This window comes from Neopelma chrysocephalum, unplaced genomic scaffold (assembly GCF_003984885.1).
Source record: "Neopelma chrysocephalum unplaced genomic scaffold, ASM398488v2 Primary Assembly neopelma1_59, whole genome shotgun sequence".
NCBI classification, from domain to species: Eukaryota; Metazoa; Chordata; class Aves; order Passeriformes; family Pipridae; genus Neopelma; species Neopelma chrysocephalum.
Window position 1 is genome coordinate 30,759,119 of NW_020897714.1, and position 15,782 is coordinate 30,774,900.

At 41.2% G+C, this 15,782-nt stretch overlaps 1 protein-coding gene across 17 annotated transcripts in view; it reads right to left on the reverse strand.

The window, feature by feature from the left end:
- Positions 1–8,537: 8,537 nt before the first annotated feature.
- SOX5 (SRY-box 5) overlaps positions 8,538–15,782 on the reverse strand; it is a 641,934-nt gene continuing 634,689 nt past the window's right edge. For all 17 annotated transcript variants that reach the window (XM_027680806.1, XM_027680807.1, XM_027680811.1 and 14 more), the window contains one exon: positions 8,538–14,335. In XM_027680806.1, coding sequence (XP_027536607.1) covers positions 14,032–14,335 — 304 coding nt within the window. In that variant the 3' untranslated portion in view covers positions 8,538–14,031. The remainder of the gene's footprint in view (positions 14,336–15,782) is intronic.

Consider the following 15,782-nt stretch of genomic DNA (forward strand, 5'->3'; position numbering starts at 1 on the left):
AGACAAATTATGATGACACATTTACATCACGTAATGGCATGACAGCATTCCATATTTACCTTGGGTGAGGATAATGACATAAAAATAAGTTTCAGTGATGTCATCTGTTGCTAACAATTACAAAGAGTTGTGCAGCATCCAGGTACAGCAAATTGAATAACTCTCACCTTTTGAAAATAAATAATGTTCGCCCCCTCCCCCAGAAGTGACCCACAAGTCCAGTGGGTTGATCTGTTGCCAGCTGAGGGACAAAGGAAGGATTTATACCGCACGGAGACCAGATAGCACTGTGCTGGGCTGGGGGATTTTTCTGTGGGAGAGTAACTGCCCGCCACTTTTAGCAACTCCAGGTATAAGGGAGACATTTTGAGAGAAAAAAAAAGAAAAGTAGCAAGAAATACAGTTTAGAAAATCATCAGGCAGCATGAAGAGTGTGTATAGATATTTGTGCGTGTGTATAATACGACATACACAGAGCAATATTAAGAAGCACCCAGAAGCTCATAAATCCAAGTCTTCTGCCATTAGTATGTGCCAGGTTTTATCAATACAGGTTCAACGTAACCTGTCACCCACAACCTCTGATGGATTTGGGCAGGATGACCTCTCATTTTGCCACAGTAACCTGTGGCTGCTCCAGCTGAGCTGGAGCCACACAGAGAAGGAGCTGCCTTCTAGAGAGACCTGTCTCCCATATTGCAGAGTGTAGTCACGGCGGGGTATGGGACACAAAGACTTCACCATCAGTGGATGGAAGAATAAAGAAATAGGTGTCTGAATTCTTTACCTACCTGAAATGCCGGTACTGTGCTGTAGATGTTTGGGATTTGTCACGTGTTAGCATCAGGTGTCAGCAGTGTCATTCCTTTTCAGAGCAGAGAAGCAGAGAACCTGGATGTTAAGATCAAAAGCAAAAACAGTCCGCTCTTAAAAAAAAAAAAAAAGAAAAAAAGAAGCTTGAGGATCTGGTAAACTTCTAGATAGATGCTTTCTTTGTCTTTAACTCAGTAAGTTCCATCATTAGGACACAGAGCAAATACCTAATACCTAGTGTCCCCAAAATATAAGTGCATGCATGTCATACATATACACGTTATAAATACATGTCATTTCTGTTTGCGTACATTAAGACCCTTGTTATTTCTGGAGAGTGAACCACTGCTTGATTTACAAACTTGCAGAGGTTTTGAAAGGTGTCAATAAACTTCAGCGTGCTGCAGACAATGTTCGATTTCTTGCCAAAGCCCGAGGCTAAGTCGGTCTTGTAAAGCTTAAAACAGATCCTTGGAACTTGCAGACAAATCCAAAGACTGAAAAAAAAAAAAAGAGAAAAAGAAAAAATTAGAAATCAGATGCTCAAGAGAGAATATTCTTGCCAGTAACATGACAGAGTCAAGTTAATTCGAAGTGATTCAAACAAGAGGGATATTTTTATTTTTTTTTTAGGATATTGCTGGCCAGTTCTGCATCCTGAATCTGATTGACATATGATACTACTAGGCTGAATGAAGACATTTTGCACATGTTTTTGCTTTAAAGAGCAATTGCTAGGGGTAACACTGGTTAGTTACAACGTGGAGACATGCCAAACTATTCTGAATGAGAGTGGATTGCTGGATATCTCGTGCTTCAAGGTTTGTAGGGCTGGGTGGATAATTAAGCATTCCTGACATCACCATGTGGTCACATAAACTCAGAGGGTTGGGGAATTTAATGTGGGAGCTCAGGTTCCTACCGGGTGTGCTCTTCAGTTCTGTAAATTGGCATTTCCACTACAAGAAGTTGAATGAAGTCTTCAGTAGACTTCGACTATTATAGTAATTTCACCACAAAAAGTAATGTTTTGACATAATTTTTTGACAGGGACTTTTGGACTTCTTTTTTTCTAACACTCTTCCCTTTTCACCGCAGCCTTTAAATATTTGCCACAGAGTTTTATTATTTTTTAACAATCTACACCTTTCAGAATATAGTTTCCATATTTTTAGGTTTTGGAAACATTTTTCTGAATGAAAGCTCTTCTGTTCCACAAGGTGTTGATGCAATACTGTGAGCAATAGCAAATTAGTTCATTATTCCTAATGGCAGCCTGAACTTGCAGAGGCAAGCTTGGGTGGGAAAGTCCTTAAATCTCTGTCAGGATTTAAGCTCTTTTTTTGTTTGTTTGCTTGGTTTTTTCAGCTATCATGGTTGATCCTCCTGTTAGAGCGCCTGTTCACACTTTTGAGTAGCTTCAGTTTTCCTCAGCCTGTATATTTTGCATTAGATAGTTCAGCAAAAAAATGCTTCCCAAGTTCTGTTTTAAAAAACCCAACAAAACATAAACCAAGATGATTCTGTTTGAATTTTCAGCCTATTAGTGCATATTGCAAGTTTCTTCCCCGTTGAGAAAGAATAATCTGAGTTTCTGAACCAGCCCCATTTTCCTGAGAATTACATGGCACAAGCACAGGAAGAGTGGGAGGAAACCACACAAACTAAAACAGCTGGTTTGATGTTCACCTGGCTAAACCACTGATACCCGAGGCTGGTTAATCTAAGTTTCCCTGTGTTCAGAATAAAAATTTTCTAGCTTTTTCCAGGCACTGATTTTACCTTATATTGGACAACTCAGGGTCCTCAGTACATATTTTCAGCAATGGGTCTTTGTGCCATTTTACACACTACTCGTGTTTGATCACTCTGCGAGTTCATGTGTGTTAGTGATTCCTCTGGTTTTTGTCACGCAGGGTGAACCGAGAGATTCCCCCGGTGTGGCTGAGATCAGGCCACGGCCCAACATCTCCCAGGGATGATTTGCTTCAGCGTACACAATGTGTCAAAGCATCATGCCTTAATCTGCTGAGCGCAGTGACAGGGCTCGTGATGTGACAAGGCAGATCAGTCGATGCTGTACATGTCTTGCCAGTAGTGAGTAACAGGGGTGACAAACGTTGAGGGAGGGGGATGGAGAAAAAAACAGTGCGTGGAAGAAATGGAGACACCCCTGCACCAGCACCACTAATGATGGCTTGTGCCCACAGTGCGGATGTCGCGTAGCAGCTTGGAAATACATCCACATCTTGGCAGCAGACAGTGCCCACCAGGCCATTAACATTTCTTTCTAGTCTTTTCCAAATTGTGGTTTGTTAACTAGAAACTGAAACTTAAAGTAAGAAAGTCTAAACATCTATAACTGAAATAAGTCAGCGTTTTGTTTCCATAAACTTAAAAAAGTGGCATTGCGGGTTTTTTTGCATTGTCTTTTGTGAAGGCATTTGCTTCCAGATTGTGTTAACAAAAATATGTTGTTTGACAGATATCATCTCAGCAGACAGGTTGCCTAATCTGTTTTATTGACAAATTGACTTATTATTTGATCAACTTGAATATAGTCTTCAAGATATACTTCTATTATAAAAAAGTAGATGGAACAGAGAATAATGTGTTTAGTCCATCATCCTCTTTCAGCTGTCATTTAAACACTGGTGTGTCAGTAAGAAAAGAAAAAAAGTTATACAGTTGTTTTGATCATGCTGTCAGAATTGTCTTTATTGTCTGGGGGGGAATTGCCAGTGTAATTTTTTCTTCCTTGATACGATAATATATTGACCTCCCTCATTCAGTCAGAAGAAAGTGGGTTACGATGGCTTTACCCACCACCTACGTGAAGTTTCATATTCTATCAGAAGAGAAACAAAGGGAGCCAGAATCACTTATACTTCACTTCCCCTGTGTTCTCTTTCAATGGGATCTGGAAACAAAGTGAAGTTAAAAGGTTTTCCTCACCAAAGTCAGAAATGCTTTCAATAAAATAATAAAAATTTCTAGGCTGTTGCATTGCGGTCTTTTCATTAAGGGGAGGGGTGGGCTGCTGGTTATGTTTATTTTTAAGTTTAGAAGTTGCACTTGAAAAGTTTTAAAGGTATAATGAATATAAAAAATGTAAAATCTGCATTTATGTGGTTAACAAGGCAAACATGACAGCTTTAAGATTGTTTTCAAGCAGACTGTTTTGGGAACCTTTCTTGTATCCTCACCTTTCCTGCCTGATTTTGATGGAAGAAATCCTGCTCACCCCCTCCCTGTGGGGCTCCGATGTGCCCTGAGTCAGTGGTGCTACCACAGGAATCAAGTGAATGAGAAGATGAGACAAGATTTAAACCTGGACCCACAGACTGCTACCTTTAGCTATTTACTTTAAAAACTTTACATCAGAAATAAATTAATACTTAGGAGCAAGGCAGTCATTAAAAAAATCCCTCCATCTCGTCCATTTCTGAGTGTCCATCACAATTTGTCCATTTGTAATTGCACTCAAAGTAGGTGGATCAGCTCTAGTGGAGGTAATAAAAAAGACCCCGGTTTGTGTGGTTTGAATCTCTCTGGATTCAAAATAATTACCAATGATGAAAATCTTAGCCCTTTGAAATCAAATGCAATAGATTTTTCATTGGGAAAATAAATGCTCAAACTGAATTAAAAAAAATAAATCTAAGTCGTCAATACAAGGTAAAATTATTTTCTTCTTCTTGTTGTTTAATTCAGTGGGTAAATATATCCTTAGAGGGAAGTTGAACATGCTTTTGAGGCACAAAGTCAGGATTTTGATAAAAAGAAACCCCAAATCCAAACAGTTATGTTTGCAATATGGGAGCTCTAGGAGTGAGAATAAACTGGGCCCTGAGCTGTACCACCCCTGGCCTTAGTTTAGCAAAGCACAGATCTATCTAATGAAAACCTGGCCATGGAAAAAAAAAAAACAAAACCAAACCACCCACAATTTGCTCATCTTTGGGGTTTTTCTTCCTATTTTTTTTAAACTGCAGACATTTAATGCCATGCTTGTCTGAGAGCTTTTTCCTGTAGCTAATAATACTTTGCACTGCTGTAGTGCCTTTAATCCAAAGATCTCAAAGTGCTTTGCAGGCATTAATGAATTAAGCCTCATAACACCCCTTTGAAGTAGGTATTATTATAGCAGTCTTAGAGATGGGCTGAGTAATTTTCCTGAAGTTGTAGAGCAAGTCTCTGACAGAGTCAGGAATAGCCTGACGAAGTCCCGCATCTCAGCTGCTTCTCTAACCACCAGGCCATTCTCCCAGACTAAGTCTCTTAAATCATTTTAATTTTAAATAATTACTTTGATTTACTTACTGTATTTAAGTCATATCTCTGTTAAATACAAGGGGAGGCATTGATTTATCCTTGGTGGGTTAGGCATTCACTGCCTGTGAAAGTTGCGCTGATAACGTGAAGTTAAACCGACACAAATCCCTGTGTGGGGATGCTCTTGTGGAGGGATAGGAGGGGCTTTTCAGGGCTTAGTTTGAGCCCCTGTCTTCACTCACACATACTCAGTACTGTACAGCTCCATCAGTGCTGCTGACACCCGCCCCAGTCCCTGGTACGACACCAGTGCAGCTGCCTGAAATTACCAGTGGCATTTTCTAGGGGTGATAATTTGCACCATAAATGGTTCTTCAAATGGCTATAACTGTACCTATGACAGTAGTTTACATTATTTGTCATACACCAGCCCTCCTTCCTCCTTCCTGACATTGTTAACTAAGACTAAACATATAGTCAGGACTTTAAATAAGTCCAACCTATCTCAAAATACCATTCAAACTGCAGCTTGAATGGCCACACATGGCAGGCAGAATTTTGACTAAACCTTAAATTTGTACTTTTAATTAGATTTTTCAATTATGTATGTACCATTCTACTGCCATTAAGACCCAGATCTACTAAAAGGCTCCTTGCTTGAAGTATTTTAGTTTTTTTGGAGAGGTGTGACGTTAACCCCTTCCTAATGACTTGGCCATCACAGGCATGGGTTGAAGGTCATGATTTTTGGTCCAAGTAACTTTCCATTCTGCCTCTGGCAGCAAGTTTAGAAGAAACCTAAAAGGTAAATTGGTGAAAACCTGCAAATAACCAAACCCATTATCAATTCATTCTTAATGTCATGCCAAGCAGTTTGCTTTGATCAGATTAGTGGGTCAGGAATGACCATTCCTTGGTCCTGCTGTCACATCACCTTCAGCCATGCAGTGCTGGTGTGGTGGTCACAGCCAAGTTCTCTGGACATACAGTGCTCTGAGCTGAATTTGGTCTGCGATGGAGAAGGACTCTAGCTGAGTGCTGAGTTCTCTCCTCATTCCCTCAGCCCCAAGACACCTGCTATGCTCTGAGAAGGCTGCTTGGCCAGCACAAAAAAACCCCCCCAAAACCTGAAAAACCCCAAACCACTAAAGACTGGCTAATCTCTCTAAGTGCTGGACACAGACAGTCAGCTCCCAATGGCAGGATTTCCCCGTGGCCAGGCCAGACGTGGCAAAGCATGAGAGGGGTTGGGTGGGTAGGTGTGTGTGCATGTGTGTGGGGAGTCAGAACCTGTGACTCAGCTGACCCACGCGGTAAGACCAAGACCGTGATAATGCCTGCAAAGTTCACATGACCAGAGGCTGGAGAGCAACTGTTACAGATGATACCTGGGCATCTGTAGGATTTCCTTTGCATTAGCTTTTAGCTCAAAATTTACTTAGAGGAGAAAAATACTCAATGCAACCCCACAGTGTCTGCTAACTGCCAGCCTTGCAAATCCATCCCTGAGTGGGAAAGGCAGGCTGCCATCCTCTGCCTTGCGTGGCCATGTTAGCAAGAAGGTTGTGCAGCTGAGGCACAGCTGATGCTCATGGAGTTGCCGACACTGCCAGCCTTCCTAAATTGGCCAAGGACGCTGTGATGTCATTTTCTTATTCCTGCACTCATTGTCAGCCTGAGAGCAACCTCTGATTTCAGTATGGCCATCAGTGCTACAGAAACACCAACAGATGTTGAGTGTAAGCGTCCCAGGGGCTGAAATTAGCTACTCCGACTATCCCATGCCCACCAGTCTTGGGCATAGATTATTTTGATGAATACCTTCACAAGACTTTCTGTACCTTTACAGCGTGTGCTTGCAACTGGTTGGCCTGACAGATGCTGCCTGCTCTTCTCCCACTTTGCTTTTCTACAGCATTGCTGAATATTTATTAACTGCAAGCTTATTGACAAGCTCCTGTGCACTCTTTCTCGCTGATGCCAAAGTCACAGCACTGTGCTTCCTCGTGAGGCACATACGCTTTCCATAACCTTTCATGGCTTCTGTGGGGGGTCTTTTCACTTTCCTACACACATATAGCTCTGTATGTTACTTTCTTGGTAGGAATGCGCTAATTGTCACACATCTTTCTTTTTTAAATAGATTAATGTCATAATTATCCTCATTTTCTTCCTTCCTGCTACAGGCAATTGCTGGAATGCTTTAGCATTTTTTGAAAAAAAAAACAAAAAACAACCACCCAGAAAAAAACCCACAACTTGTCTGGGGAGAAAGAATTGTTACCACTTCTAAGTCTAGGCCAAAATATCACTTAAGGACTCTAATCTTTTTTTTTCTACTTCAGTTGCATACTTAGGGTTTAACTGGTCATTTCTGATTTTGCAAAGCTCAGGCTTACCCATATGTATTACAGTTCAGATATATTTTCAGCTTAGCTTTTCTCAGGTTCTCCCAGACATTTTTTTCCCCACTGGTTCAGGGAACATCGTTGCTTCCTTTAGGTACCAGCCCAGCCACAAAGAATAAAAATGAGAAAGAAATTCTATGTCCCTCCACGCCAGGGACTTTAAGTGGTTAAACAAGGCTGACTTTTATTGGCCTGAGCCTCACATTATATGGTTCTGCTCAGGCCTATTTCCACTTCCACTGGACAGGTGCCACATAGGTGCTATACACTGCCTGAGGAAGCCACCAGAATAAACCTCTGGTGTGCTGGTGTTTCAGGTGCCACCCTGCTCCCAGGAAGAGCACAGAGGACAACCTGGCAAGCAAGAGAAGTGTGGGCAGGTTCGTAGGACTTCCACCAGCTACCTCCTGCTTTCCCAAATATTGCCTTTTCCCTTTAGGAAATCTGGAACCATAGAATGGCATCTGTCAAGCCGTAGGCACTTGAGAGTAAGCACCCATCAGAATAACTTACTGTCAAAAACAGGTACAAATTCATTTCATCCCACTTTGTGCCATATGCTGCTGTCAAAACTTCATGAACTGTTTAGGCAGCATGTTGGGACATTTTGACTAACTATGAGCAGAGCTATTTTTTTCATAGCTTTGTGTCATTGGTGTTTATAATGGGGTATTTTCCTGAACTTCCTTTGGTCTCTGAACAGATACGCCTGTAGAAAGTGAACACAGCTTTGAAAGGTGGGTACGGGCCAAACCTCTGGATTCACCCATTCCCATTTATTGTCCTGACAATGAACTGGAAATTGTGCTGTACCATGTTGTTCAGGGACCAACTTTTCCTTCTATTTTAATGCTAATATTTGAAGGATGGGGTGATTTTTTTTTCCCCTGTGATTTGCTGAAAATCTTGAATTTTGGATCAGACTGGTAACCTGAATCTAAATCTCATTTTCTGCTGCTTGAGCCCAGCTGTTTTGTTCTCCTGACAGGAAAATTAGCTAGCACACCCTTCACTATAATAAGTGGGAAACAGACCACAGGATAGGTAAAGAACACATTTGCTGTTTTATTGGTGCCTTGCAGGGCAATAATACTGAAAAAGGGGAATGCAAAAGAAACAAAAAACCAAAAACCAAAAACAAAAACCCAGGACGGTGGCAACCCACATTGTATTTTTTTTAAAGAGTACATCAACTCCTGTTTTTTTTCATTTATTGTGGCATGAATGATAACATAAAACCAAAACATGAAAATATACAACTTATATTACACTATGTGTTATGAACAAAATATAAATCTATAACTCTATGTTATATTTACATAATTATTTCTTTTATTAAATTTCAAGTGAGATGGTAGGTTGCACATACTTTGTTTTAAGCTCCAGGCATTTGATTGTCTCTATTTCTTTTCTATTTTCATTTCACTTGTAAAATCCAAAACGTTAGAAGGAGTAAGAGCTTTAGAGCCAATGGAGCTATATAAATACTGTTTCAGCAAACCAGTGACAAAAAACACTGGGGAGTAGAGAAATCAGTCAGTAGAAAAAACGAACTTGACATGTTCTTCAATCTGGGAAACTGACAAGTTAAGATAAAGTTGAAAAAATGTAAATATAAACCAAGCTAAACAGCCAGCCCATGCCCTGTGAATTGAGGATACACTTGAATCCACATCTAGTGAATCACGCACAGTTCTCTGCAAAATGGAAGGTATGGTTCTACCGAGAAGTGGGCAGACAAAAAAAACTTCCTATCCGATACATCATGCCCTTAAAACATAAGAAATACCATATAGTTGCCATTCATTCTAGCAGATGAATTCTTGCTAAGTAAGGTCTACGTTTCCACGGAGTATAATTATTTTTGATGTTATGAACGTGATGTCAGAGGCTTCTTCGGGGACAATAACAGCTCATCTCTTTGGATTAAAAAGAAAAAGCTCTGAAAATGTGCTGTAAAAAGGTTAAAGACAATTTACTTTCTAAAAAATGATTTAATTAAAAAGAGTCTACTGCAGTAACCAAATCTTTGAAATAATGTCTTCGAAGAAAGAATTTCTTCCATATGCATTCATAATAAGAGGATTTGGTTACAAAACTAATTAAATGCTATAATAATAGCTAGTGTTCTTTTCTGGGGGCCTGATTAATATAGCGGAACGGTTAAATAAAGATGTTAAATGCACTTAAAAATCCTATTTTACTAATATAAGGCATGAATAAATTGAAAAAGGATATACTCTGTGTTATTTAATTGAGCTTAGAAGCAAGTGCCTCAGTTTTTTTTTTTCTTCTTTCTTTTCCCCCTTTCCCCACTGCTGGCAGTGTTCTTTTGTAAGCTCGCAAGACACACGGCACAAGGGGCTCCCCCCAGTTAGAAGGGGGTGTCCTGTACGCCCCACCCCAGGCAGCTCCCCAGGAGCACCCTTGCTCTCCAGGTTCCCAGGGAAGAGGGGAACAGAGCCCGCCTTGGCATTAGGGCCTCGATGCGCTTTTAGGTTAATACGATCCTAATCTCTTCTAACCTGGTTTTTCTACATGCTCCAGGGCACAGAACCCAGGAAAAAAAAAAGAAACAAGACAAGAAGATCTTTTTATAAATGCATGTTTTGCTTTGTTTGGTTTTTTGCGGGTTTTGTTTTCTTTTTTTTTTCCCTAAGAAATTTAAAAGGGACAAACAGGGCCTCATTTTCAAATCTGGTCTTCTACTGCCGAAGGATACACGGGTGATCATCCTTGCACCCAAGAAAACATTAGCACAGGCTTTACGTATTTTTCTGGTTTGGAACCCCAGAGCCGTTTTGCGGCTTTTTTTTTTTTCTTTTTAACATTTTTCTCTTTTGGCCTTTTTTTTTTTTTTAACATTTCTGCATCGGTTTTCAACATCCAAGAAAGCAAGAGGTGGAGTCTGCTAAAGCCACCCTGGTGGGGGAACCCCAGCGTAGTCTCTCGGATGGAAATGTGTACGGTGAGGAAATCAGCGTTCAGCTGAGCCCCAGCCCAGGCCGAGGTGGTGAGCACAGCAGAGGGCTCCGGGAGAAGGTCCTGCTGCCCCAGCTCCTCCAGCACAGGAGCCACCCTGCCCACGGACACCGGGCTGCCTCCAGGAGCGGCTCCTGCGGCGCAGCCTGAAGTTCAGGGCTGAAACTCGGTCCCGCTGAAGCCAAAGGGCCTTGTTCCCATTGACCTCCCCGAGGCCGGCTTTCCAGCCCCCGTGCCCAAGACCTGCTCCAATCGCACCTGCCGCAGTGGCACCTACCTGGAGCTAAAACAAAGTATTCTGGTAGCCCAAAAGTGACACAATTAAACCATAGAGAGTCTCTATAATGTGGTGGAAATCAAGCATCCAGCAAATGTGAGGTGAACCCACAAGAGTCAGAAGTAATTTGTTCACAAAGACAGGGAACAAATTTAAAAGTTAAAAAAAAAAAAAAAGGAGCAATTATCTGTTTTCACATTGTACATAATAATGATATAAAAACAACTGTCTATTTTTTTTTCCTTCTTATCCAAACAGAGTGCTTAAAAAAATTGGCTCTAGATGACTGGTGTAATTAAATAACTAAAATGAGTGATGAGAGAGCAGAAGTTAATTAAGATTGAAAACAACACTCCCATTAATTCACTCCATCATAATAAACATCAGAAGTTGACATGGCTGGGGCCAAAATTAAAATAAAAGAAAGAGAAATGGTGTGAGCAGAAGAAGAAGCGATTTGTTTTCATATGTATATATATATATATTTATATATATATAAAAAGGCAAGGTGGGGAGGGGTATCCATTTTAAATAGCCTAACAGCTTCATTTGCTGCACTGCCAAATTAGAACAGAATAAAATAAAGTTAAAAAGGGGGGGGTGTAAAATAAATTATACATAATTTACTAATCTGGGAACAGCTGACCATTATTATTATTATAATTACCATTACAACACTAGCAAGAAGAGGCAGTTCAACTGAAAAAAAAACCCAACACAGTCATAAGATACAAACAAAAAGAACCCTCTTTGACATGGAGGATATGATCAGCTACTCCAAGCATAATTTCAGAGCAAATTTTCTGAGAGAGAGAAAATAGAAAATAATTTTTTGAGGCAGAGTTGGAAAACAAAACAGGGAAAAGAGGAGAAAAATAAAACAGATGTTGCAGGGTAAAACTATCACGTCCAAACTGCTCATTGGAATATTGTCCTAAGTCTTCAATGGCATTTGCTTGTTTGCTTTGCACAAGGTCTGCAGAGGTCAAGTTACACTTCAAGTGGGATTTCAAGAGGCAAAGAAAGGCATTCCCTCCCTTCCCGGTCTCTCCTTCTACCTGCCCCTTTCATCCTGCACCTGGCTGACTGCAGTGAGAGCTAAATTGCCTGATGAAGGGACCATTTGTAAAAGCAATGTTGCCAAATACTGATGACCAGGGTTCTGGTGAATGCTTGGGCTGGGATCTCACTGCCACTAAGATGCACAGGGCTAATTTTACAAGTTAGAGCGATGACAAACAGCAATGGATCTCTCTCTGGGAGTAGGAATTTACCAGGAAATAACATAAGTATAAAACTGGCATCCCCAGTTGGAAAACCAACTCAGAGGAAGGCTTTTGCCTCAGTATGATCCTAAGACTTTCCTTTACAGGCAACAGAGCAGCTCTGGAATAGCTGCTTTTTGAAATTTGGAGTAGTATTTATGGTTGGTTGGTCAGTTTATCTAATGCTTCTGTCTTGCTACACAAACCAGGGTCCTCTTCTCCTACAGGAATATTACAGTGAGGAGATGAAAAGAAACTCTAATTAATTTATATTTATATTCTTTTTTTCCCCCCGAAATAAAGCATAACATTCAATTACATTATCAGAAATGCAAACTTCTGCTCAGGATTAGACTTGTGTAATTCCACCTTCCTCACCTGGTTGTCATTGCCCAAGGAAGACAAAACTGCACAAGCAACGTATTTAAGTGCTCTAGAACAACTCTGAAAATATTTTAGCACAGGAGAGTAATATTTCGGTTGTGAGAGGCAGCAGCTGGGGAAACTCGGCACCACAAAAGGTTTGGGTTCTTACATGCCCACTTTGAATATGGAAATCTCTTTGTAGCTATTAGTCTTCCTTCCTACACAAACATCCCACAGACAAAAAAAGGACTTCTGCCAATGCAAAGGAGAAAAAAATGTCAGTTAAAAAAAAATTGCCTTTTCAGAATCAGAAATCAGTACTCAGCCACCCTGAAGGTACGAGTTCATCAAAACTGGACATGTTGGGAGGTAACCTAATCATGCTCAGTGAGGAAGTAACATTTCCAGTTGCCCTGTCCTGTGCAGAACAAGCCACATTTTGGACAAGCCTTTTTTATTTCATTTATTATGCCACTTGAAGTGTAAACTAAAAGCAAAGGCTCCTTACAGACCAAGTCATTTGGAGGGTGCAGGACTTCATTCTGGAACATGCTTTTTGCTCACAATAGTCCAAGATTATTCTTATTAGTACCATAAACACGCACACATGAAAATCCAAGACCATAAAATATTTTTTCTCTAAATTTCTTATGTCTCTCTCTCTCTCTCTCTTTTTTCACCTGAGAACGGCACCTACAGTTTCCTTTAAAAAGCAAAACCAAAACCAAAAATATATGTCTAATCTCACCAGCTGCTGGTATATCAGGTTCTTCGAGGGATTGTCTAAGATACAACACTGTCCTAACTTAAGACAGAGTAGAAAGCAAAGAAAAAGCAAAAGAAAAACAAAACAAGAAGAGAGCAACCTAAAAAAAAGCAAATTGGACTAGTTCAGCGCTTTAGTACAAATTTGGCACTTGCTCAAAGACTCAGTATGGTGTGCAACTGATGAAGAGAAGTCCTCTCTTGAAAGGAAATAATTGCTTGTTGGGGTTAACAGAAACAGACTCCCCACTTCCCTCCTTGCCAGCCACGCGCACAGGCACGCACGCACACACGCACACACACACACTTCTGACCCAGATTTGACAGGGAGGAGGGGGAGGAGGAGACAGAGGGGGTTAAAAGGAATTTTATCTTTTTTTCTTTTCCTGTCAGGTGCATTACCAAAAAAAAAAAATTATTTCTCTTTAAACTGTAGCACAAAACAACAAAACACATTCACAAGCCACTTGTTGGCACTGTGTACCTGAGTGAGAATTTCTAGAACATTGTAGAACAAACAGCCATAAAGTTTATTTGAAAAAAAAATAATAATAATAAAAGGTCGACGGGTAAGACTTCAGTGCTTGGGTATAGCAGCTGAATTACTGGCATTATTTTACCCATAGCTTATATCATTCTGTTGTTGTTGTTGTCGTTGTCTTTGTTTCCTTTCTTCTGAGCCTTTTTTCTTCTGATGCAGGCTGATGTCTATTAGTCAGCTGATGTCCCAACTAGTTAAGACTAACAGTTAAAGTAACAGTCAGTGTATGAGAAAGTTAATGTGCTTGGCCACTGGCAAGGATAAACCAGATGGGGCTTTATTTATTTTTTTTTCTTTTCTCCTTGAAGTCCTGTAGGTCACGAGAGATTTGGACCCCGATCAGTTGGCTTGCCCCGCAATGTGATTTTCACTGTCACTGCCATAGTCCGCATCGGGGTCATCCTCTTCCTCATCGTATTCATCGTAGATTTCTCCATTGACGTCGTCGGTCTGCATCTCCTCCTTGATATGAGGCTCCTCGCCTTTGATGCCGTAAGTGCTCTGGATGACGGGCATCCCGGGTTCCGGGCTGCTGGACACGCTCGAGTGCTCCGAGGGCAGATGTGGGGAAGGCATTCCTGCCATGGCAATGGCTCCTGGGTAAACTACGCCCGCGGTGGCAATGGGGATCTGTGCTTGTTGCCTGGCATGGAGAAAAAGCAAAAGGATGTTTGAGTACTGGAAGGAGTAAAGGGAGGGCGAGATCAACAGCAATTTGCAAGCCTGTAGCATATATTCTTGGGCATGTAGAGAAAGTCCCTAGATGGCCCATGCAAGACAGCCTTTATATCAATATTCCAGACTCACCAACTGATGCTCCAGAAATGAACATCAAGCCCAAACCAACTTCACTGATAAAAAAAACCTCTGTAAACATCTCTAGCTGTACCTGCACTAGTTCCAGCTTGCCTGCTTGTGAGGCAAACTTCTTTTCTGGGTCAACTGGGTGTCCCATGAGCTGCCAGCCAAAAATAAACTTCCCTGCAACTCTGGTCCAACTTAAAATCCATGTATTTTGAAAATCTTCCTTTTAAATAATCCATTCTTCGGGCAGGACTAGACATAAAGGTAACACATTGCCAACAGCAGAGATGTAGCAAGGACTGGGTAAATTGCACAGGAATGGGGAGGTGCTGTGGGAAAATACCAATGGATGAGGAGAAAGCAAGGCAGGACTCTCCAAAGAGACAATGCTTACTCCACATTCACTCAGAGACCTGCCTACTATTAGGGAGAGGGACAGTGAGCTTTCTGGGGCCAGCATGGGTTCACAGGTTGATCCCTGAAGGCCTCCCACTGGAAGGTGATAGTTTCCACTGGGAGCGGCCCTTGTGAAAAGCAGGCTCTTTGAAGGAAGATGGATAAAATTGGGAAAAGGCAGACTTAAAACGGAAGCAGGCATTATTTAAAAATAAATAAAAAGCAAGCAAGCAACATGAGCATTTGAGAAAATCCTCTACAGGATGCCTTTATACGGCGTCTAAGCCTTGGAAACCTGTCTGCAGTAATGAAAGAAGAATTATTCCAGGCCACAGAAATTCCCTTTGCATCAAGAACACTGGCTGTGTTATACCAGTGTTTGTTTCCCTGAGAAGCTTCAGAGTCCCAACAAGCCTAGAGGTTTAAAATTCATGCTCCTTTTGTTTCCTTGCTGCATGAAGTAATTCCATTGCAGTAATACTCTTCAGTACATGCTGCACATTGTAATGTCATCAGCGGTGTGTCCATCTGCACTGAAAAGCCTTGCCACAGGAGACAGGGCAGAGTCTCTTGAGATGAACATTCTTAATTAAGAATGAAGCCCTCCCCTGTTCCCCTGCCTGCCTGTGCCCTGGCTGTACAGTAAGCCTCGCACAGTACAGTGATCCTGAAAGACTTTCCTCTGCCAAACAGCTTTACATTTGTTTGGAATCGCTGCTGCATTTTCAGATACTTCCTGCCTGCCACTGGAGTGAGGCCTCCCTCCGCACAGCCCTTATTTCTGTGTTTCTGAAACAAGTTGAAGTTGTCTCAGCTGAAGATACAGCTCTTAAAGTAGGGAGCGGATCTAATTTGCATTTTATTCTTAATTCAATAGGAAGGCTTTTGTT